Genomic DNA, 24,281 nt, shown 5'->3' with positions numbered 1-24,281 from the left:
TTTAAAAATTTAGGATGGTGGTGTGCCACAGGATTTTTTAATGTAAAAAAGTGTGCCACGGCAAAAAAAAAGGTTAAAAATCACTGGTTTAAGGTCTTCAGATACTGGTAATTTATCTGTAATAGTAGGTTTAAAAGGGATAGTCTACTCCAAAATCTATAATACCTTTATTACCCATTTCCTAGTTTTGCAGAACCAACACGGTTATATTAATATACTTTTTGCCTCTGTGATTATCTTGTATCTAAGCCTCTGCAGACTGCCCCTTTATCTCAGTGCTATTTACAGACTTGCATTTTAGCCAATCAGTGCTGACTCCTGAATAGCACCATGGAGTGAGCACAATGTTATCTATATGTCACACATGAAATAGCAGTGTCTTGCTGTGAAAAGCTATAAAATGCACTGAGATAAGAGGTGGTTATAAAATATATTAATATAACAATATTGGTTGTGCAAAGCTGGGGAATGGGTAGTAAAGACGTTATCTATCTTTTTTAAATTATTTTTATTTTTTATTTTTTTTAAGTTGGCTGTCGCTTTAAACCAATCTAGAGACGTAGTGAGCATAACATCCAAAATGTCTAAAGTTCCTTCATCCCCTGTGCAGATGAAAATCATATATTGTAATCCTGGGAAGTCCCCCTTCTACTCTGGATACAGGGCCTCCTCGCACTGCAGGCGGGAGAAGTCATGGGCAATGGAAATGAATATGGAAAAAACGAAAGTCATGATTTTCCAGAAAAAGACCAAAAACTCAAATTCCTATTGTTCTCTAAAGAGGTAGAGCACTCATTAAATTATACCTATCTTGGGCTTACACTGAGTGCATCAGGAAGCTTTAAACTGGCCACCAAAACGCTGCAAGAAAAAGCCCTTAGAGCCTTCAATGCAATAAAGAAGCTGCTAGCCAGTCTAAACCCTCCTACAGAACTCTTACTTAAGGTATTTGAAAGCACCATTGTACCAATCCTGCTGTATGGCTGTGAGGTCTGGGGTCCAACACTGACCCAGAGCTACCGAGAATGCAGACATTCCAACCTGCAAAAACTCATTTCAAGGAGGTGTCTTCTCCCGCTACTGTGCCGCCGCCACCCCCCCCCCTCCTAGTTTTATATTGGACACCTTGAAACCCTAAATAAGATAGAGCCTTATCATTAAATTAGCTTCCCACTAAAGTCACATACAAAAGTAGCTTTATTGCACAACCACATACAACAAACCTATTTTCCAGTGATCGTATGCTTGTTGAATGCTCAAATATTTTAAAATACAAAGTTTAATTATGTGCAGTAAATAAGGTAGTATTTGTATTTTATTTTATTACAATCAGTGGGGGCTTTTTGGTTACTGATGCATGCTTTGAGGGTTCTATAACATCCCAGCAACTAAAGGCATTCCTTAAAGAAACACTTTTCTGGATTTGGGCCACATTGGATCATGGTAATTGGAGTTTCAGGGAGATTGCATTCCATTTGCTGGCATCAGGGAGCCGCTATTACAATCAGGGAGACTCCCTGAACTTCAGGGAGACTTGGGATGTCTGAGAATGGGACAAAACTCTCACAGAAATTGCACATCTCCAATTCTGTAAATATACACTGTGGGTACACAGAAGCGCCTCTAACAATGGGTGCAGAGCTGAGCTGGGAAGATTCCCATTGTTGCTACCAATGCAAAAACGGGTGTACAAATTCTGGCGTTACCTCACAAATAGTGACACAAGTACACTTTACCACCAAGCACTCTGTGACCCAGCATCAAAAGCATTTAGAGAATATACATCAGACCTGCAAAACCACAGCCCATGAGAGAGTGTCACCAAACACCTTACAAACAGCTCTGAAGGAGAGGTACACTGGGAGGAACAGATAGGACAACAGAACAAGCTGGAGTGTTACAGGTCACTACAGAGAGAGTACCTCACAAGTGTCACCAACCCAAAGCACAGACAGATACTCACTAAATACAGAATCTCTGACCACCAGCTAGAAATAGAGGCTGGCAGATATCAGACAAAATGGAGACTCAGGGCAGCCAGGCAATGTGCACAGTGTGACATTGGGGACATAGAGACTGAAGCGCACGTCCTCTTGTACTGTACAAGATACAAACTCTTAAGGGATAAATACTTCCCAAAAATAATGAAAGAAATAACAGACTTCCCACAGATGTCGGAACAAGAAACGTTATGTGTACTCTTATGAGAAAAAAACAAAAGCTACAATGATAGTAGCAAAATATGTAGCAGACTGTCACATGACCAGAACCCCCAATCAGATTATATGAACTATCATATTTACCCACTATACCCCTACTTTATAAATTGTTATTAATCTGTTTTATTGTAACATATTACTTTGGCAACACATGTAATAATGTCATGCTAATAAAGTATTCTTGACTTGACTTGAATGTCTGCTGTTGTCTTTCCCATTGCTACTTCATCCTCTAAGGCCCTAATGATGTTGCAGACCCTTAGAGGATGAGGCAGTGTTGGGGAAGGAGTCTGCTGTCTTCTTTCCAGGCTGCAGTACTGGGGTTCTCCTTTCTAATATAGATACTTGGGACCCCCTGCAATGCCACCAGGAAGAAGACTGCAGTGCTTCCTCATCCTCTAAGGAGCTTTGACATCACAACCGACACAAATGGTGACTTTACAAGGAGGTGGGGACTCCCTGCTGAACAGGGAGTTAGAGAGTGTGAGCCAGGGGCTGGGGAAGATGTCTGCAAGCCTGCATATCAGCCCCCAGGCCACTTACAGGGACAAGTAATCCCTCATTTGAAAAGTGCCTGCCCTTTCAAATGCAGGGTGGCTGCATACCCCTGTAATATACAAGTGATTGCAATAAAAAAAGGCTATATTACCTGAATCAGCATTTAACTTACTGTTTTAACCTGGGGGTGCTTTAACTGAACCCTATATTTCCCTCCCTGTTTAGGATAGAGGTTACCCCTCGTTTAAAAGGGTATATGAGATGTCACTTCCCCTCTAGGGTCCAAGTTAAAACTATGATAATTTGCCCCACTATCTTCCCCTCTGATTTAATTAAAGGGGCAGGAAAACCTCATTCCAAAAGGGAGAATTACCCGCTTTAAAATCAGGAGTCATAACCCACTCTTTTTTTCAGGTGATCACCATAGTAATGGTGGTCACCTGCCCCAAGTATACACTGTGTTAACAGTGATCACCTGACAGAACCATAAGCATTTGGAACAACATTAGGGGTCGGTATCCCCTATGTTGCCACCTAAAATAAACACAGTTAAACCCATTTTTAAAAGCAGCAAATAAGTTTCAAATAAGTGGTCTTGTGCCATGCAGCGGATTGTTACAGCAATTACAAATAAGTCTCAGCATTGGTTCTATTTGGGGGGTTACATTTCTTTTTAAGATGCCTTTACCACCCCCACACAATAATAATATATTGTAAGACCCCATATTTGAAAGAGTGAGGTTTCACAATTCAAATAAGGTATTTCAGCAGTGAAAGGGTTAACAGATAAAAAAAAACTGCAGTTTTTTTTTGTATTCTTATGATTGCAGAAGGGCTATTAAAGGGTTATGGGCAGTATATTTCACTATGGCAAAACATGTTAATTCTAGTGGAACTATTGTAGCACATAAGCCTGTAAAGCAGCAGAATGCCTTCTTCAGCCCCAGCATCTTCCGTCTTCCTTACACAGGTAACACTTGAACAGGGTGGAGTGTTAGTTCTGTCCAAATGATGATCTGAACTAACAGTAGGAGGGAGTTCAGGTAACAATGACACTTTTAAAGAGGTAGCTTGGCGAGCGGTCACTTCTGTCCAGCACCTGGTGGAGTACTCACAAGTGAATATAACCCACAATATCTGCCTTGTGTGCTAAATAATTACAGCTTCTACCATTAAAATAGAATGATATTCCCAGGCGTATATAAAATTCCTAGGGCATTATTGCGAGCATCTAAGCCTGGGTGAGGTGCTTAACCCAACGGAAGGAAGATGGTAAGTCTTCAGATTTTTTTAAAAATACAAATATGCAGTGTTACAGTGCTAGTTTGGCACACCTAACAAAAACGTGCATAAATGCATACTTGTAAATCCCCAAACACAAGTAACTAACCCAGAGCAGACTGGTGACACAGTCCACTTGTAAACAATAATATGAACGCAGCAAAGGAAAGTCTTCTAAAAAATAAATGGGGGAGGTGGGGTCTGGGGGAAAAGCTAAATAGTGTATCATAAGTATGATACATAAATGTTAAATACTTGGAAATGTAATCACTTGGATGTGAACATCACATTTTTTTTGTCTATGTACAGCCGGACAGATAGCTCAGCATGCTAAGGCACTGTGGCTGATCTCTGTAGCAACCCAAGGGTTGCAGGTTCGATCCCCGGCGAGGTCCACTCAGCCTTTCATCGTTCCAAGGTCAATAAAATGAGCAGCGCCTTGAGACCCTTACGGGTGATTAGCTGCACTTTACAAGTACCCCATACATACATACAGGTTGGCCGTTATTAAAGGGACATCAGAGAATTATTCTCACAGCGCTAAAAGGACCTATAGCTCCTATCTAAAGTGGGCCCCCACTGCCCACGGGGAGAGTACTATTAGAAGATAAGTTAGAGTGGAGCGCCAACAAAGGCAAGGTCTGGTGTGTGTGTGAGGGATGTGTTCACACTATCTTAAATGAGGGCTATATCCCTGTAAAAACTCCAAAAGTTATAATGGTTATAAAACAATAAAGATAAAAGTTATAACACAATTTTAATACAAACACAAATTACATCACTAAACATGGATCCATGGTACATAAAAACATTATATATATATATATATATATATATATATATATATATATATATATATATATATATATATATATATATATATATAAACAATTCTAAAAAATACAACACTTAAAATATTGGGTTAAGTACCAGGGGGAATGTATCCCTCCAAGAACAAATAGCCCAAAACTTGGTTGCTGATTCAATTGATGTAGTTATAATGGTGTTTAGAACGAATATGGGTATGTAAATAGTAGAGGTGGTATGCCTCAACTACCCTCTATGACACTGGGTTCAGGGCTACCCAAAATGAGGATTCAAATAACTGGTAGGTTGGTCCCTATTAGTCTGATAGATGCAATATGCAGATTGTACAGAAGCAGAAAAAATATAAAAAATTCAAATAAAAATTCACAACGTGGTGTGTATCACATGTGAATAAAAGTGGTTATAAAAGAAAGTGATCACAGATTAAACTAGTGTGTACACAAACTAGTGTTGATCAAAAAATGATTCCAAAAAGTGAAAACAAAAAATTCTTGAAAAATAAAACTATAAACATGTGTAAAAAATATGGGTGACAAATCACACAGTGAGTGATGTGTGAGATGATGAGTGGGAAAAGAATTAGTGTAAAAGAGTTACAAAATTCAGAATACAGATAAATACAATAAGGAAACAGATATATATTCCTAAAAAGCGTCCCAAAAGTTATAAAATGAAACTCAAATTAGTTCCAAATTAATGTCCATAGAAATCAGATGGTAGTGACATTATGGTGATCCTGATAAAAAATGTGTCCAAAAATAAAATAAAATGAAAGTTAATGGTTCCAATAAATAGTTAAAATCCTCAAGATTATGCAATAGATAAACGGTTCCAATCCTTGATGTCAAGGCAAAGAAAAAGTGACAATGTGAGGTAAAAATGAGATAAGAGTAGAAGGCTGGGAAATCCTCAAAACCTAAAACCAGAAAAAAATAACATAGTATAGTAATGCTTAAATAATAATAATAATAAATCATGAAAAATAGCTCACCATATAGTTGCCAACGCGTTTCGGCCCACAGCTTGGGCCTTTCTCAAGACTAAAACTAATTTTTCTGTTTTTAGGTTTTGAGGATTTCCCAGCCTTCTACTCTTATCTCATTTTTACCTCACATTGTCACTTCTATTTTTCTTTGCCTTGACATCAAGGATTGGAACCGTTTATCTATTGCATAATCTTGAGGATTTGAACTATTTATTGGAACCATTAACTTTCATTTTATTTTATTTTTGGACACATTTTTTATCAGGATCACCATAATGTCACTACCATCTGATTTCTATGGACATTAATTTGGAACTAATTTGAGTTTCATTTTATAACTTTTGGGACGCTTTTTAGGAATATATATCTGTTTCCTTATTGTATTTATCTGTATTCTGAATTTTGTAACTCTTTTACACTAATTCTTTTCCCACTCATCATCTCACACATCACTCACTGTGTGATTTGTCACCCATATTTTTTACACATGTTTATAGTTTTATTTTTCAAGAATTTTTTGTTTTCACTTTTTGGAATCATTTTTTGATCAACACTAGTTTGTGTACACACTAGTTTAATCTGTGATCACTTTCTTTTATAACCACTTTTATTCACATGTGATACACACCACGTTGTGAATTTTTATTTGAATTTTTTATATTTTTTCTGCTTCTGTACAATCTGCATATTGCATCTATCAGACTAATAGGGACCAACCTACCAGTTATTTGAATCCTCATTTTGGGTAGCCCTGAACCCAATGTCATAGAGGGTAGTTGAGGCATACCACCTCTACTATTTACATACCCATATTCGTTCTAAACACCATTATAACTACATCAATTGAATCAGCAACCAAGTTTTGGGCTATTTGTTCTTGGAGGGATACATTCCCCCTGGTACTTAACCCTATATTTTAAGTGTTGTATTTTTTAGAATTGTTTTTATACTAATATATATATATATATATATATATATATATATATATATATATATATATATATATATATATATATATATATATATATATATATATGTTTTTATGTACCATGGATCCATGTTTAGTGATGTAATTTGTGTTTGTATTAAAATTGTGTTATAACTTTTATCTTTATTGTTTTATAACCATTATAACTTTTTGAGTTTTTACAGGGATATAGCCCTCATTTAAGATAGTGTGAACACATCCCTCACACACACACACCAGACCTTGCCTTTGTTGGCGCTCCACTCTAACTTATCTTCTAATAGTACGTTATTAAAGGGACATGAAACCCAAAAAATTTATTTCATGATTCAGATAGAGAATGCAATTTTAAACAACTTTTCAATTTACTTCTATTATTTAATTTGCTTCCTTTTCTTGTTATCCTTTGCTGAAAGGTTTACCTAGGCCAGCTCACTTGCAGCAGAGAACCTAGGCTCTAGCTGCTGATTGGTGGCTGCATATATATATATATATATATATATATCTCGATTGTGATTGGCTCAGCCATGTGTTCAGTTAGAAACCATTAGTGCATTGCTGCTCCTTCAACAAATTATACCAAGAGAATAAAGCAAATTAGATAATAGAAGTAAATTAGAAAGTTGTTTAAAATTGTATTCTCTATCATGAAAAAAAAATTGGGTTTCATGACCCTTTAAGAGTACTCAAGCTGACTCCCTACACAACAAAGATGTAATGGCATACATGCCACAAAATGCGTTGTTGGAACTGTTTTTAAATGTTACATGGTTTTATATATTATATATTCTTTGCACATATCTTTTCTATTGTATATAGATTTTACTAAACTTGTCTACTGCACAAGCACCTTGTGTGGGAGGGAGTCAGCTGGAGTACTATGAACCTTCAGCCTGTTTACAGACACCATTTTGTTTGCTGTAAATGTAATACACTATGTGCTCCCTGGTTATTTTTCTTAGAAGGCTTTTATGTAGTGCACTTGTGGTCTGAAGCTGAAGAGGAACAGAGCAGCCTTGGTTCATTTCCAATACACTTTTGTGAACTTTCTTTTTGGACTTATTCTACTTTATTTTGTATTTTTATTATTTTGGGTAGTTTTATCTGCTGTATGTTTTGAGCTCACTCCTTATATAGTATATTGTATTTATATGCAGCAAAAGAAACTAGCTAGCACTCACTGACACGCTAAAAAAGCAGCAGATACTAAAAACATAAAACTGAGGTGTTAGTTACACCTATTGGCCGAGAGATGACAAGCACACGCTCCACATTGCAGAAACGCTAGTACTCAGATTCTAACCTCAGCCTTCCATGATTCGCTTATACTGCAAAATCTAAATGTTCTCAGAACAAACAATGATATATAAGCCCTGATACAAACAATAAAATACAAAGGCTAAGCTATTGATTTATTGATTTTAGCATTGGCACAATTAGTTGTTGAGTTCCTTTTTTTTTCTCTCAATACAGCGAGTGCTTAAAAAATAGCAAGATATGGAATATACTCATCCCCCCATGCAAAAAAAAACCCCTCTACTTATAATTAGTATAAGGTGAAAATATTGCTTTAATGGCAAAGACAGTTTAAAGGACAGAAAACGTCTAAATAAATAAAACATCAGTCTCCCGTTATCTCTTAAAACAATAGCTTAATTAAGCAACTGAATTCATGACAAATTATAGCAACCTTAGAGGTTGCTAAGACAATAAACTCACACCTCTCCTGCAATACTAGCTGCAGTATTTATTTAGTTTTTTTCAGTCAAGATTATTTTATTTTTAGGGATTTAAAATCTATGTTTTTTTTGCAAGATTTTTACACATTTATCATTAGATAACAGGAACATTAACAGCTTCTAGTTAAAGATAAATGTATTTAAATTTATTGAAACAGACAGACAGTTTAGACATCAGGACATTTTGGATCTATCAATCTAGTAAACAAACAAACAATCCATAAATACAGTAGATTTGCATAATTAACAGATGCATGATAACAAGACAATACAATACCACTTAGTCTGAACTTCAAATGAGTAGTAGATTTTTTTCTAACAAATTTCAAAGTTATGTATATTTCCACTCCCCCTGTACCATGTGATAACAATCAGCCAATCACAAATGCATATACGTATAGTCTGTGAATTCTTGCACATGCTCAGTAGGAGCTGGTGACTCAAAAAGTGTAAATATAAAAGACTGTGCACATTTGTTTTAATGGAAGTAAATTAGAACGTTGTTTAAAATAACATGCTGTATCTGAATCATGAAAATTTAATTTGACCTGACTGTCCCTATTTTTAATGGAGGTTAATTGGAAAATTACATGTTCTATCTGAACCATGACAGTTTAATTTTGACTTTATTGTCCCTTTAATGGACCCTAACAAGCTGTCTTATCTTGTGTGTAATAAGCTAAAAGAATATGTTCAACATCAGACTGCATCATTAATTTTTATTATATTATGTTAATATATTGTCTCCCAATATATTAAAAAAACAGAATTTATGCTTACCTGATAAATTACTTTCTCCAACGGTGTGTCCGGTCCACGGCGTCATCCATTACTTGTGGGAAATATTCTCCCCCACAGGGAAAGGCAAGGAGAGCACACAGCAAGAGCTGTCCATATAGCTCCCCCTCTGGCTCCGCCCCCCAGTCATTCGACCGACGGTTAGGAGAAAAAGGAGAAACTATAGGGTGCCGTGGTGACTGTAGTGTATAAAGAAAATTTTTTTCAACCTGATTAGGAAACCAGGGCAGGCCGTGGACCGGACACACCGTTGGAGAAAGTAATTTATCAGGTAAGCATAAATTCTGTTTTCTCCAACATTGGTGTGTCCGGTCCACGGCGTCATCCATTACTTGTGGGAACCAATACCAAAGCTTTAGGACACGGATGAAGGGAGGGAGCAAATCAGGTTACCTAAATGGAAGGCACCACGGCTTGCAAAACCTTTCTCCCAAAAATAGCCTCCGAAGAAGCATAAGTATCAAATTTGTAGAATTTGGCAAAAGTGTGCAGAGAGGACCAAGTCGCTGCCTTACATATCTGATCAACAGAAGCTTCGTTCTTGTAGGCCCAAGTGGAAGCCACAGCCCTAGTAAAGTGAGCTGTGATTCGGTCAGGAGGTTGCCGTCCGGCAGTCTCATAAGCCAATCGGATAATGCTTTTCAGCCAGAAAGAGAGAGAGGTAGCAGTAGCTTTTTGACCTCTCCTCTTACCAGAGTAAACGACAAACAAAGATGAGGTTTGTCTAAAATCTTTTGTTGCTTCTAAGTAGAACTTTAAAGCACGAACAACATCTAAATTGTGTAATAAACGTTCCTTCTTTGAAACTGGATTCGGACACAGAGAAGGAACAACTATTTCCTGGTTAATATTCTTGTTGGAAACAACTTTTGGAAGAAAACCAGGCTTAGTACGCAAAACAACCTTATCTGAATGGAAAACCAGATAGGGTGGATTACATTGCAAAGCAGATAATTCAGAAACTCTTCTAGCAGAAGAAATAGCAACCAAAAACAGAACTTTCCAAGATAATAACTTAATATCTATGGAATGTAAAGGTTCAAACGGAACCCCTTGAAGAACTGAAAGAACTAAATTTAGACTCCAAGGAGGAGTCATGGGTCTGTAAACAGGCTTGATTCTAACCAAAGCCTGAACAAAAGCTTGTACATCTGGCACAGCTGCCAGTCGTTTGTGTAACAAGACAGATAAAGCAGAAATCTGTCCTTTTAGAGAACTAGCTGACAACCCTTTATCCAAACCTTCTTGGAGAAAGGAGAGAATCTTTGGAATTTTAATCTTACTCCAGGAGAATCCCTTGGATTCACACCAGCAGATATATTTTTTCCATATTTTATGGTAAATCTTTCTAGTCACAGGTTTTCTGGCTTGGACCAGAGTATCTATCACAGAATTCGAAAACCCACGCTTGGATAAAATCAAGCGTTCAATTTCCAAGCAGTCAGCTGCAGAGAAACTAGATTTGGATGTTCGAATGGACCTTGTACTAGAAGATCCTGTCTCAAAGGTAGCTTCCATGGTGGAGCCGATGACATATTCACCAGGTCTGCATACCAAGTCCTGCGTGGCCACGCAGGAGCTATCAGAATCACGAGGCCTTCTCCTGTTTGATCCTGGCTATGAGCCTGGGAAGGAGAGGAAACGGTGGAAACACATACGCTAGGTTGAACGACCAAGGCGCCACTAATGCATCCACTAGAGTCGCCTTGGGATCCCTGGATCTGGACCCATAGCAAGGAATCTTGAAGTTCTGACGGGACGCCATTAGATCCATGTCTGGAATGCCCCATAATTGGGTTAACTGAGCAAAGACCTCCGGGTGGAGTTCCCACTCCCCCGGATGGAAAGTCTGACGACTCAAAAAGTCAGCCTCCCAGTTGTCTACTCCTGGGATGTGAATAGCAGATAGATGGCAGGAGTGATTCTCTGCCCATTGGATAATCTTGGTTACTTCCTTCATCGCTAGGGAACTCTTTGTTCCCCCCTGATGATTGATGTACGCAACGGTCGTTATGTTGTCCGACTGAAATCTTATGAACCTGGCTTCCGCTAGCTGAGGCCAAGCCAGGAGCGCATAGAATATTGCTCTTAGTTCCAAAATGTTTATCGGGAGAAGCGACTCTTCCCGAGACCATAGGCCCTGAGCTTTCAGGGAGTCCCAGACCGCGCCCCACCCCAAGAGGCTGGCGTTGGTCGTGACGATGACCCACTCCGGTCTGCGGAAACTCATTCCCTGAGATAGGTGATCCTGGGTCAACCACCAGAGAAGTGAGTCCCTGGTTACCTGGTCTACTTGAATTTGGGGAGACAAGTCTGTATAGTCCCCATTCCACTAATTGAGCATGCACAGCTGTAATGGTCTTAGATGAATTTGAGCAAAAGGAACCACGTCCATTGCTGCGACCATTAGTCCTATTACTTCCATGCACTGAGCTATGGAGGGTTGAGGAATAGAATGAAGAATTCGACAAACGTTTAGAAGCTTTAGCTTTCTGACTTCTGTCAGGAAGATCTTCATTTCCACAGAATCTATTATTGTTCCCAGAAAAGGAACCCTTGTGGACGGTGACAGTGAACTCTTTTCTATGTTCACCTTCCACCCGTGAGATCTGAGAAAAGCCAACACAATGTCTGTGTGGGCCCTTGCTTTGGAAAGAGACGACGCTTGGATTAGGATGTCGTCTAGATAAGGTGCTACAGCGATGCCCCTCGGCCTTAGGACCGCTAGAAGGGACCCTAGCACCTTTGTGAAAATTCTGGGAGCGGTGGCTAAACCGAATGGAAGAGCCACGAACTGGTAATGTTTGTCCAGAAAGGCGAACCTCAGGAACTGATGATGAGTTTTGTGGATTGGAATATGCAGATACGCATCCTTTAGATCCACGGCAGTCAAATATTGACCCTGCTGGATTGTCGGCAAGATTGTCCGAATGGTTTCAATTTTGAAGGATGGAACACTGAGGAACTTGTTTAATATCTTTAAATCCAGAATTGGCCTGAAAGTTCCCTCTTTTTTGTGAACCACAAACAGGTTTGAGTAAAAACCTAGACCTTGTTCCCCGGAGGGGACTGGGTTTATCACTCCCATCTTTGATAGGTCTCTTACACAATGTAAGAATGCCTGTTTCTTTATCTGGTCTGAAGATAAGCGAGACAGGTGGAACCTTCCCCTTGGAGGAAGTCCCTTGAACTCTAGCAGGTATCCCTTGGAGACTATCTCTAGTGCCCAGGGATCCGGAACATCTCTTGCCCAAGCCTGAGCGAAGAGAGATAGTCTGCCCCCTACCAGATCCGGTCCCGGATCGGGGCTACCCCTTCATGCTGTCTTGGTAGCAGCAGCAGGTTTCTTGGTCTGTTTACCCTTGTTCCAGCCTTGCATGGGCTTCCAAGCGGGTTTGGGCTGGGCCGCGTTACCTTCTTGTCTAGCGGCAGTGGAGTTATTAGCCGGTCCGTTCCTGAAATTGCGAAAGGAACGAAAATTAGACTTGTTCTTAGCCTTAAAAGGCCTATCCTGTGGGAGGGCATGGCCCTTACCCCCAGTGATGTCTGAAATAATTTCCTTCAATTCCGGCCCAAAAAGGGTCTTACCCTTGAAAGGAATATTAAGTAACTTAGTCTTGGACGACACATCTGCCGACCAGGATTTCAGCCAAAGCGCCCTCCGCGCTACTATAGCAAAACCTGAGTTTTTCGCCGCCAATTTCGTTATTTGAAAGGCGGCATCCAATATAAAGGAATTAGCTAATTTTAATGCGTGAATTCTGTCCATGACTACTTCATAGGAAGTCTCTTTCTGGAGCGACCTTTCTAGTTCCTCGAACCAAAAGGACGCCGCTGAAGTGACAGTAATAACACACGTAGCTGGTTGAAGGATGAACCCTTGCTGAACAAAAATATTTTTAAGCAATCCTATCCATAGGATCTTTGAAAGCGCAGCTGTCCTCTATAGGAATAGTGGTGCGCTTTGCTAGTGTTGAAACAGCTCCCTCAACCTTCGGGACCGTCTACCATGCGTCCCTTCTAGGGTCTACTATGGGAAACATTTTCTTAAATATAGGAGGTGGGGCAAAGGGTACACCTGGCTTCTCCCACTCCTTTTCCACTATGTTCGCTACCCTTTTGGGTATTGGAAAAGCGTTGTCGTGCACTGGGACCTCTAAAAATTTGTCCAATTTGCACAACTTCTCTGGTACTACCATAGAATCACAGTCATCCAGAGTAGCTAATACCTCCTTTAGCAAAGCGCGGAGATGTTCTAGCTTAAACTTAAATGCTACTATATCAGGTTCTGCCTGTTGAGAAATTTTTCCTGAGTCTGAAATTTCACCCTCAGACAGCCCTTCCCTCACAGCCAATTCCGATTGATGTGAGGGTAAAATAGATAAAGCGTTTTCGAGCGTCTGATTGTTCATCCCTTTTATCTGTATTTAAAGCTGAACAATCACGCTTTCTCTGAAATGCTGGCAGTTTGGATACAAGATTTGCTATAGAATTATCCACTACTGCTGTTAATTGTTGCATAGAAATAAGCACTGGCGCGCTAGGTGTCGCCTGCGCGGGCAAAGCTGGTGTAGACACAGAAGGAGAGGATGTAGAACTATCCCCACTACCTTCATTAGATAAATCATCTTGGGCAACATTATGAAATGTAACAGAGCTGTCCTCATTTTGTTTGGACGCTATGGCACAATTATCACAAACACTCGAAGGGGGAACCACATTTGTCTCTACACACACAGAACATAGGTTATCTGATGGCACAGACATGTTAAACAGATTTAGGCAGGCAAACAATGCAATAAAAACGATTTTAAACAAAAACGTTACTGTCTCTTTAAATAATAAAATGACACACTTTATTTCTGAATGTTCAAAAAACTATGAAGGCAATATCCGATTTTTCTGAAATTTGGACCCCAGTGTCTTAATGCTTAGAAAGTATTGCACAGCAAATATGGAGACTCTAGCTCTTAAAACAAGCAAACCAGAGCTAATTGTTGGATTTAACCGTTTTTATACACCACAATCCCTGCTTACAGCATTGCTGCAGCTTTTACCTTTCTTAGGGGTCAATCATCCACAGAAATAAGCCTTCTGGAGTCACTTTCTGAGCCACAGGACCCTCTCACATGGAACTGCATGCACTGCCTTGAAATTAACTGAAGTGCCAAAATGAGGCCTCCTCCCGCAGTACACTAGAGTGAAGGGGCCTTCCTGACTAGATTTAGGTGTCTAAAGCAAGCCAGATCAATAAAAAACATCCCCAAGTGTATATGAGCTTATAAAACATTTCAATTGCCATCATATTGTAATAAAAAACAATCGATTTGGCCCCTGACAGTGTCTACCAGCATAAAAATCAAAAAGGGGAAGCCTGTTATCTTTTTTGCTGAGGTGAAAGAAAAATGGCTTACCGTTTTCCCTGAGGGGAAAAATGACTGTCATCTAGCATTAGCCTGTGTTGTTAGAAGGAGACTAGTCATACCTGAAGCAGATAAGTCTGCAAACTGTTACCCCCAACTGAAGTTCTCTGGTTTCAACAGTCCTGCGTGGTAACAGAAATGGATTTTAGTTACTTGTGCTAAAATCATAGCCCTCTTAAACAGAAATCTTCATCACTTTTCTGTTGTAGAGTAAATAGTACAAGCCAGCACTATTTTAAAATAACAAACTCTTGATAGAAGAATAAAAAACTACAACTAACACCACAAACTCCTCACCATCCCCGTGGAGATGCTACTTGTTCAGAGCGGCAAGGAGAATGACTGGGGGGCGGAGCCAGAGGGGGAGCTATATGGACAGCTCTTGCTGTGTGCTCTCCTTGCCTTTCCCTGTGGGGGAGAATATTTCCCACAAGTAATGGATGACGCCGTGGACCGGACACACCAATGTTGGAGAAATAAATATCATTTTATTCAGCCTTACAATGCAGCCTTAATTTTTTTATTAAAATAAAAACAAGACACTATATAGAGACATAAAAGTGAATTTTTGTCTTACACACAAACTCTAAATATCATACAAGACAAAAAATACATATATATTTTTTATTATTATTATTAATTAAAATAAACAGAGTCTGGCTTTTTGTTTCTTCTACTTCAAAAAAATATTTTTTTTTCCAAAGCCCCTATAACAAACAAACATTATGTGCCAGATTACAAGTAAAGCACTAATTAATGCTCAAGCTCGAGCCTTAAGTGCGCTAGAAGTAAGGCTTTTGCACTTATCCAGTGGCACTCGTATTACGAGTTGAAAGTAAACTGTTTTTGCTTGCACGCTAACCCAATGAGCGCAAAAAGCCAAACTTAGAATATCATGTGTGCGTTCACGTATTCTCCTATAGAAGTCAATGGAGCAAAAAAAAAGTGGGGGAAAAAAAAAAAACCCGATCGCATATTCTCAAGTGCGCTAACCCGATATGAGGATATGACTATTTTACAATGTTCTTCACACTACAGAATATGTTCTATTTATTCTTAAAGGGACACTGAATTTTTTTCACAATTCAGATAGAGCATGACATTTTAAGCAACTTTCTAATTTACTCCTATTATCAATGTTTCTTCATTCTCTTGCTATCTTTATTTTAAAAGCAGGAATGTAAATCTTAGCGGCCAGACCATTTTAGGTTCAGCACCAAGGATAGAGCTTGCTTATTGGAGGCTTACATCTACCCACCAATAAGCAAGCATAACCCAGGTTCTCAACCAAAAATGGGACTCCTATGCATCACATTCCTGCTTTTTAATTAAAGATAGCAAGAGAATGAATAAAAATTGATAAAAGAAGTAAATTAGAAAGTTGCTTAAAATGATATGCTCTATCTGAATCACAAAAGAAAAAATGTGGGTTCAGTGTCCCTTTAAATACATATTTCTACATATATCTGATGTTTCTTTGTACAATGTATATCTGTAACTATATCTACACATGATTATATATAGGTATAGATATGTGTATGTATGTATATATATATATATATATATATATATATATATATAATCTATAAACACTACATATTCCGCTATGTGCAGAACAATGGAATGTAAAATATTTACAGTAAATACATAGTTAAAAGCTTTATTAAAAATGAATATTGCATAAATATATATAATAATAATATATTTTACATGTTTTCATCTACTTAACTGTAAAGGGCTCCAATGCACTTATATATACAGTATATGTCTATATGTGTGTACATACACGCATATATATATATATATATATATATATATACACACACATACACGTGTATATATATATATATATATATATATATATATATATATATATATATATATATATATATATATATATATATATATATATATACACACACATACACATACTGTACGTATCCCTATGTTAGAGCCATTTAGCTGCCTTTTTTTCTAACACCTGAGACCTCATATCGTTGAGCCCTTTTGTGTGCAATATTTTTGTTAAATAATTTTTATTACATGATGTTATTATGAGTGTAACTATACTATGAAATGTGTTTTTGATGTGTTTTGTGCAACTTTTTAGATTTGCAAAACAGTTAACCAGAACTCTGGAGTTGTGGTAGTTATTCTAGCGTAAATCACAATTGTGCTCAAGCGATGGCGTTTACTTTCAACTCGTAATACCAGTGTTAAGCCCAACGAGCGCAAACACCCAAGATAAAACCTTTATTGATTGAGCGCAAACATTTGCGCTCCACTCGTAATCTTGCCCTATACCTAGAATACATTTAGCTAATTAAAAAGGGACACTCAAGTCAAAATTAAACGTTCATGTTTCAGATAGAGCAGCAATTTTAAATAACTTTCCAATTTACTTCCATTAACAAAATGTGCACAGTCTTTTTATATTTACACTTTTTGAGTGACCAGCTCCTACTGAGCATGTGCAAGAATTCACAGGATATACATATATGCATTTGTTATTGGCTCGTGGCTGTCACATGATACGGGGGAGTGGAAATAGACATATCTTGGAAATTTATCACAAAAAAAAAATCTAATACTCATTTTAAGTTCAGACCAAGTGCTATTGCATTGTCTTTTTAGCATGCATTTGTTGATTATGCAAATCTACTGTATTTACTGGTGCTTGGAGTCAGTGGTGTCATAAAGCATCAATGTGGTGTGTGTACTTTATTCTGTTATTTTGCTGATATGATGACACCCTTGAGAAAGGTCCAGTGCCTGGACCGAAACATTGGGACTATGGGACAAGAATAAAAGATACTGTGAGTTACAAGCTGTGTTGAGAGGTGAGTGAAGTGATTGTTTGGATGATTTGGATCCCTGCACTGGCAGACAGATTGATATTGGGAGTGCAGTGGTAAGACTGTTTATACACACACAGATTTATTATAAATATATGAACTTGCAACATCTGGAAATAGGAGAACAGAAGAAATTCTTTAACATTTAAGTGGCAGCAACTATAAGGCTCAGTCAATACCTGCTAGATGAATTCACATAATAAACTTGACACTTACAGAGTTTATATAAAGTCATTGTTGGCCATTTACACTAATTTGACATTATTTATAAACAAAACAGATTTTAAGTACATAGTGATTTATATGTATTACACTGAGCAGCCTAATAAATCTTCCCTCTTGGCTATTAGTTTCCCCTGAATGTCAGCCATAATTTATGTATTGAACAAATGTCACAATCTCATATTTTATAGAATGCAAGTATGTTTTTAGTTATTAAAGGGGCATTTAAAAACAAAAACTTTATGCTGTAAATTGTCAGATTATGTAATGACTGCCTTATGACAATGGGTTAAAGTTAAAACACATGGAAAACTCCAGCAAGAAAAATTCAAGAATTGCAACTCTTGAGCAAAAAATGCTACTGGTTGACAGCTATGGGCAACCACCCCTCCTGAATGGCTAACGGGGCCATTTCTGTTCACGTTAAACACATAGTTAGCTACTATCAGTAATGGAAAAACAAAGCTCCTATAAATTTAGAGCATGTAGATTTTGCATTAGAATTTCCCATTGTGTATTGATGTATGTTAAATTGCTTTTTATTTTATTTAATTTTTTTCTATCCACATAAAATATTTTATTCCCTCCTTGAGGTCACAATGTGTCTGTTTCCTTTGCTTCTGGCAATAGAGAAACTCTCCCAGTTCATCGATTCAGTGTTCAGAGTTGTCATCTCCTTTATAAACAGATCTTACATGCTAGCCTCGCCCACTTGCTGAAAGTATAACCCATATCCTGAAAACAAAGAGAAGAACTTAGTCAAATGATAAGGTTTCTATTGCAGCCAGAACAGGAAGGAGACCACAGCAGAGCCCAAGAGTAGGGAAATTATTCAAAATGTATGGGCAAATCAGTAGAATATGTTAACCAAGAGAAATTTGTGGAAATATGAAATAGCAATTTGGAATTACTTATATTTCAGGAATGCAAAAGTACCCATAAAGTGCTTGGTGCTATAAATGATTATGTGCACGGCAACTTTCTCAGGCAAAATAGTTCTACTCATAAGTTGAGCACAGCATGTTTGTTTTAGAATAAAGAATGGGACTAAAGTTTCATATATTTTTATACAATTGATAGCTACATAAGAATAAGTGATATATTGGCAAAATATATGTTTCTGTGTTTTGCATGTTGCAGGGGACAGTGGGAGTAAAAATGTTTAAAAAGAGGGAAGAAAAGAAATAATACAATTAGGGCAGAGTTACACAAAATATGGCCCCTGTGCTACATTGGCAGTTTTTTTTGTTTGTTATTTTATGAGGCCCATAGAAGTACTTTGAGTGGTATTTACAAATAACAGTAACTTACTTCCTCTCTATTTTAGCACAACATGTGGTGTGTGTGTGTGTGTGTATTTTAGCATAAAATGTGGTGTGTGTGTGTATTTTAGCATAAAATGTGGTGTGTGTGTGTGTGTGTGTGTATTTTAGCATAAAATGTGGTGTGTGTGTGTGTGTGTATTTTAGCATAAAATGTGGTTTGTGTGTGTGTGTGTGTGTATTTTAGCATAAAATGTGGTTTGTGTGTGTGTGTGTATTTTAGCATAAAATGTGGTGTGTGTGTGTATTTTAGCATAAAATGTGGTGTGTGTGTGTGTGTGTATTTTAGCATAAAATGTGGTGTGTGTGTGTGTGTATTTTAGCATAAAATGTGGTGTGTGTGTGTGTGTATTTTAGCATAAAATGTGGTGTGTGTGTGTGTGTATTTTAGCATAAAATGTGGTGTGTGTGTGTGTGTGTATTTTAGCATAAAATGTGGTGTGTGTGTGTGTGTATTTTAGCATAAAATGTGGTGTGTGTGTGTATTTTAGCATAAAATGTGGTGTGTGTGTGTGTATTTTAGCATAAAATGTGGTGTGTGTGTGTGTGTATTTTAGCATAAAATGTGGTGTGTGTGTGTGTGTATTTTAGCATAAAATGTGGTGTGTGTGTGTGTGTGTGTATTTTAGCATAAAATGTGGTGGGTGTGTATTTTAGCATAAAATGTGGTGGGTGTGTGTGTGTGTGTATTTTAGCATAAAATGTGGTGTGTGTGTGTATTTTAGCATAAAATGTGGTGTGTGTGTGTGTATTTTAGCATAAAATGTGGTGTGTGTGTGTGTATTTTAGCATAAAATGTGGTGTGTGTGTGTATTTTAGCATAAAATGTGGTGTGTGTGTGTGTATTTTAGCATAAAATGTGGTGTGTGTGTGTGTATTTTAGCATAAAATGTGGTGTGTGTGTGTGTGTATTTTAGCATAAAATGTGGTTTGTGTGTGTGTGTATTTTAGCATAAAATGTGGTTTGTGTGTGTGTGTGTATTTTAGCATAAAATGTGGTTTGTGTGTGTGTGTGTATTTTAGCATAAAATGTGGTTTGTGTGTGTGTGTGTATTTTAGCATAAAATGTGGTTTGTGTGTGTGTGTGTATTTTAGCATAAAATGTGGTGTGTGTGTATTTTAGCATAAAATGTGGTGTGTGTGTGTGTGTGTGTATTTTAGCATAAAATGTGGTGTGTGTGTGTGTATTTTAGCATAAAATGTGGTGTGTGTATTTTAGCATAAAATGTGGTGTGTGTATTTTAGCATAAAATGTGGTGTGTGTGTGTGTGTATTTTAGCATAAAATGTGGTGTGTGTGTGTATTTTAGCATAAAATTGTGTGTGTGTGTATTTTAGCATAAAATTGTGTGTGTGTGTATTTTAGCATAAAATTGTGTGTGTGTGTGTGTGTGTATTTTAGCATAAAATGTGGTTTGTGTGTGTATGTATATATATATATATATATATATATATATATATATATATATATACACACACACACACACACACACACACATATATAAAGAGTTTCTACTGAGGGGATTGTATTTTTAATATAGTAAATCTAAACTGTTAGTTTTTAATTTTATATAAGAGCAAATACCCTACTGTAAAACTTAGAAGTGATGCAATTACTGTAAGGTGAATCATTTGACATTTAAGTGATATTGCACTTCTGTTGTATACTAAGATATATACAATATATATATATATATATATATATATATATATATATATATATATATATATATATATATATGTCACAATCATGTTAGAGTGAATTGTGCTCAGTCTATTAAATATCACTGAACTTTGGCAACATTGACCTTAGACCTTTATGTTTACTATTTGTACATCATCTGGTAAACCTATTAAAGCCTATAATAGATTTAAATGTAGCCACCAATCAGCAAGCGCTACCCAGGTGCTGAGCCAAAAATGGGATGGCTCCTAAGCTTACATTCCTGCTTTTTCAAATAAAACTACCAAGAGAACTTAGAAAAAATATTAATAGGAGTAAATTAGAAAGTTGCTTAAAACTGCATGCTCTATCTGAATCACAAAAGAAAAAAAAAAAAGGGTTTTAGTTCCCTTTACATGGTAAAAATAGATTAAAGGGACATACAAGTACAAAAAGAAAATGTTCTAATGTTTTAAAGCATTTAATTATTGCTCGTTGTAACAATGTTTTACTCTTAAAAAAACGAAGTCAGCTTCAGAGCAGAATACATTGCTGACCCTACCTATGTATACTTAAAACATAACAAAACTAAAAAAAGATACCATGACAATAAAGAAAATACAATACGAGAAGTAAATGGAAAAGTCTCTTAAAATGGTATGTTCTTTCTTAACCATTATCGACCCTTTCAAACTGTCAGAGAAATACAGACTGAAGGAGCAGAATAATCAGCACTAGCTTCTTTGCCCTCTGTGACCTGTATAATGAATCTATGGCTGGCAGCAGGCAGAGTATACGAGAAGCGTTTTCATTAACAATAAACTGAACAAAATGACAACACAAGTACAATAATGTGTTGCTGCCAGGGGGGTTAAACAAAAAAACATAATAACCGTGGGGTGAACTTACTATTGGAAGCAGCAGGCACTGGGTAACATATGAGTTTCAGAAGAGCAGGAAGTGAAATATTTGACAAGTGTGCATCGCTCCTTGATTTCCCATCACAACAATCAGCTCTAAGACTTAGTTCCGGGAACATACGATGTCTTACAGGGTTAGCTGGTTACTGTCTCCTTTGCAATATATAGGAAGATATTTTACTATATTGCATTTAAACAAGGTGTCTTAAAAGGTTAGATTAATCTATTTTAAAGAATATGTTTTTTTTTTTTTAAATTTATATGCGTATAATTTTATTTTTGGGTAAACAAAGTTATGCCATAGTCTTTCAATCAAGCAATACAGCTGATGTGAGTTGTTCTTATCAAACAATGATGATACAAAGTGTAATATGCAGTTCACAATTAACTGCTTGTTTATATATATATCATTTTCCTGTTATACTTCACAAATAAAAAAAAACATTTTTAAATGTAAGACGTATTTTGTTTCACAACTGCTTATGTGGATAACCTATTAACCCCTTAGCTGCCAGAGATGGTAGACTCATGTAGTTCCTTACAGGCCATTTAGTAGCATTTGAGTTAATTGCATGAGAACTGGTTGCCAGGTGTCCTCCACAAAAATACCGAACACCCAAGAAAAAAAACTGTGGGGGGGAGATTAGTTTGCGGTGAAATTTCCTGAAAAAGATAAATATATATATATATATACACACATACAATATATACACAATATATATATATATATATATATATATATATATATATATATATATACACACATATACAGTATACATACACACACATATATATATATACAAATACATATATACACACATATATAGTGTATATATATATATATATATATATATATATATATTCAAACTAAGAAAGAATCTAGAAACTGCAATATTTCTAATTATTTATGCACATGTAGCTCCTCCTGTTGTCAGATTTACACAGTCATACACAATCTTAAAGCTTCACAATGAAGTCTGCTTATTTATAGTCTCTCACACTTAACTGCACACACATGCTGTCAGCCTAACAAAGCACACTCAAACATGCATATATATATATATATATATATATATATATATATATACACACACACACATTCACATACTCTGTCACAGACATTCAGTCAGACATACAGACTGCCTCACATATAGTGTCACACATACAGTTACACATATAGTGTCACACATACAGTTACACAAACACAGTACATAAATCATAGTTGTAAAAAGTGTAGTCATATAACAGTGGTTATGCAAAATAGGGGAATGGGTAATAGAGGATCAATTTTTTTAAAATATTAACTATTTTCAAGTAGACTGTCCCTTTCTCCCAAAGAAGTTCAGGAAAGGAACTGTAAAAACGTGTGCCTTTAAAAGCTGCTCTAGGGCAAAATGAACACACAGGTGCAGCATTTACTATAAATTGACTTAGAAGTGAATTTAAATGGCCTTATTCAGATGGAGTATTAAATAAGAAATCTACTTTTTTCTCTGTTTGTAGGTAGTAGTTGAGAGAGTGGCACACACGGTTAAATAACAGTCAGAGTCACTACACACAATTTCACAAAGAAAGTCTATTCTTCCCAATGGGTTGCCAGGTATGCGGTATTTCAGGCTACTGCCCGGTAATTTTATTTAAAAAAAACCGGACATAGCCTTTGGTAGTTTTCTTTACAATATTTTTTATGACCTGGCTGCTAGCTGCTTTAGTAACTTTACCCAACCCCTGTTTAGCTCATGTGTCACTGTCAATCAACTCAGGCTCTGCTCAGCTGATTGGATCATCATTTTTCTGATCCATCAGTGTGCGGAGCCGGAGTTGCAGTCTCTCTGCGCTGCCTGCAAGTGTAACCGCTCTCAGCTCAGTCTGTGTTATTGCCAGCAGAGTCTGACTGAGTACAGAGTACACTCTGAGGTTTTCTCTGACTGAGCCTGGGAGTGGTCTTGGGAGCCAGCAATAAATTAAATAGTGCGCACTGCGTGCTGCCCAGCACGGTCTAGCCAATCAGAGAGCTTATACCAAAGAGGCGTTTTGCAACGTCATGGTGGCTCCTGACCAATGGGAAACGCCAACGGGAAAACCGCTGTTGTTTGAATCCTACGCTGCTGGGCGAGAAGAAGGAGTCCCTGGCCTGTGTTTATACGCTGGGGACTGAGGAGGTTAGTGAGTTTGGCGGAAAGGCGCAGGTTCTTTTTCCGTTACTCAGTTATGTGAATTGCGAGCTGCGATGGCTGTACTTATATCATTATCCGGTGATGAGTGTCTCTGAGTAACGCAGCAACATTGGTGTCTGTTTCCTATTGATCTCATAGTTATTGTTACACCAGTCATGTTGTTCTTAAATAGTCAATAAACATTTAATCCGAAATGACCATATGTTTGATATTTTTATAGGTCTTAAAAAGTAGAACATGCAAATTATAAAAGCTTTTCTGTTACGTCTATTATCAAAGTGATGTTGCTCTCTTAGTATCTTTTGTTGAAAAGCACAAATAGGTAGGCTCATAAGCAGCAATAAACTACTGGGAGCTAGCTGGTTATTGGTGGCTACACATGTTC

General features: G+C 37.2%; 1 protein-coding gene across 1 annotated transcript in view; it reads right to left on the bottom strand.

Annotated features, from left to right (window-relative positions):
- Nucleotides 1-21,791, bottom strand: part of METTL15 (methyltransferase like 15) — a 595,857-nt gene extending 574,066 nt beyond the window's left edge. Inside the window, exon 1 of the mRNA XM_053720395.1 lies at nucleotides 21,709-21,791. Coding sequence (XP_053576370.1) covers nucleotides 21,709-21,737 — 29 coding nt within the window. The 5' untranslated portion in view covers nucleotides 21,738-21,791. The remainder of the gene's footprint in view (nucleotides 1-21,708) is intronic.
- Nucleotides 21,792-24,281: the final 2,490 nt, after the last annotated feature.

The sequence above is a fragment of the Bombina bombina genome, chromosome 7 (assembly GCF_027579735.1).
Source record: "Bombina bombina isolate aBomBom1 chromosome 7, aBomBom1.pri, whole genome shotgun sequence".
NCBI lineage: Eukaryota > Metazoa > Chordata > Amphibia > Anura > Bombinatoridae > Bombina > Bombina bombina.
This window is presented reverse-complemented; position numbering and strand designations above follow the sequence as displayed.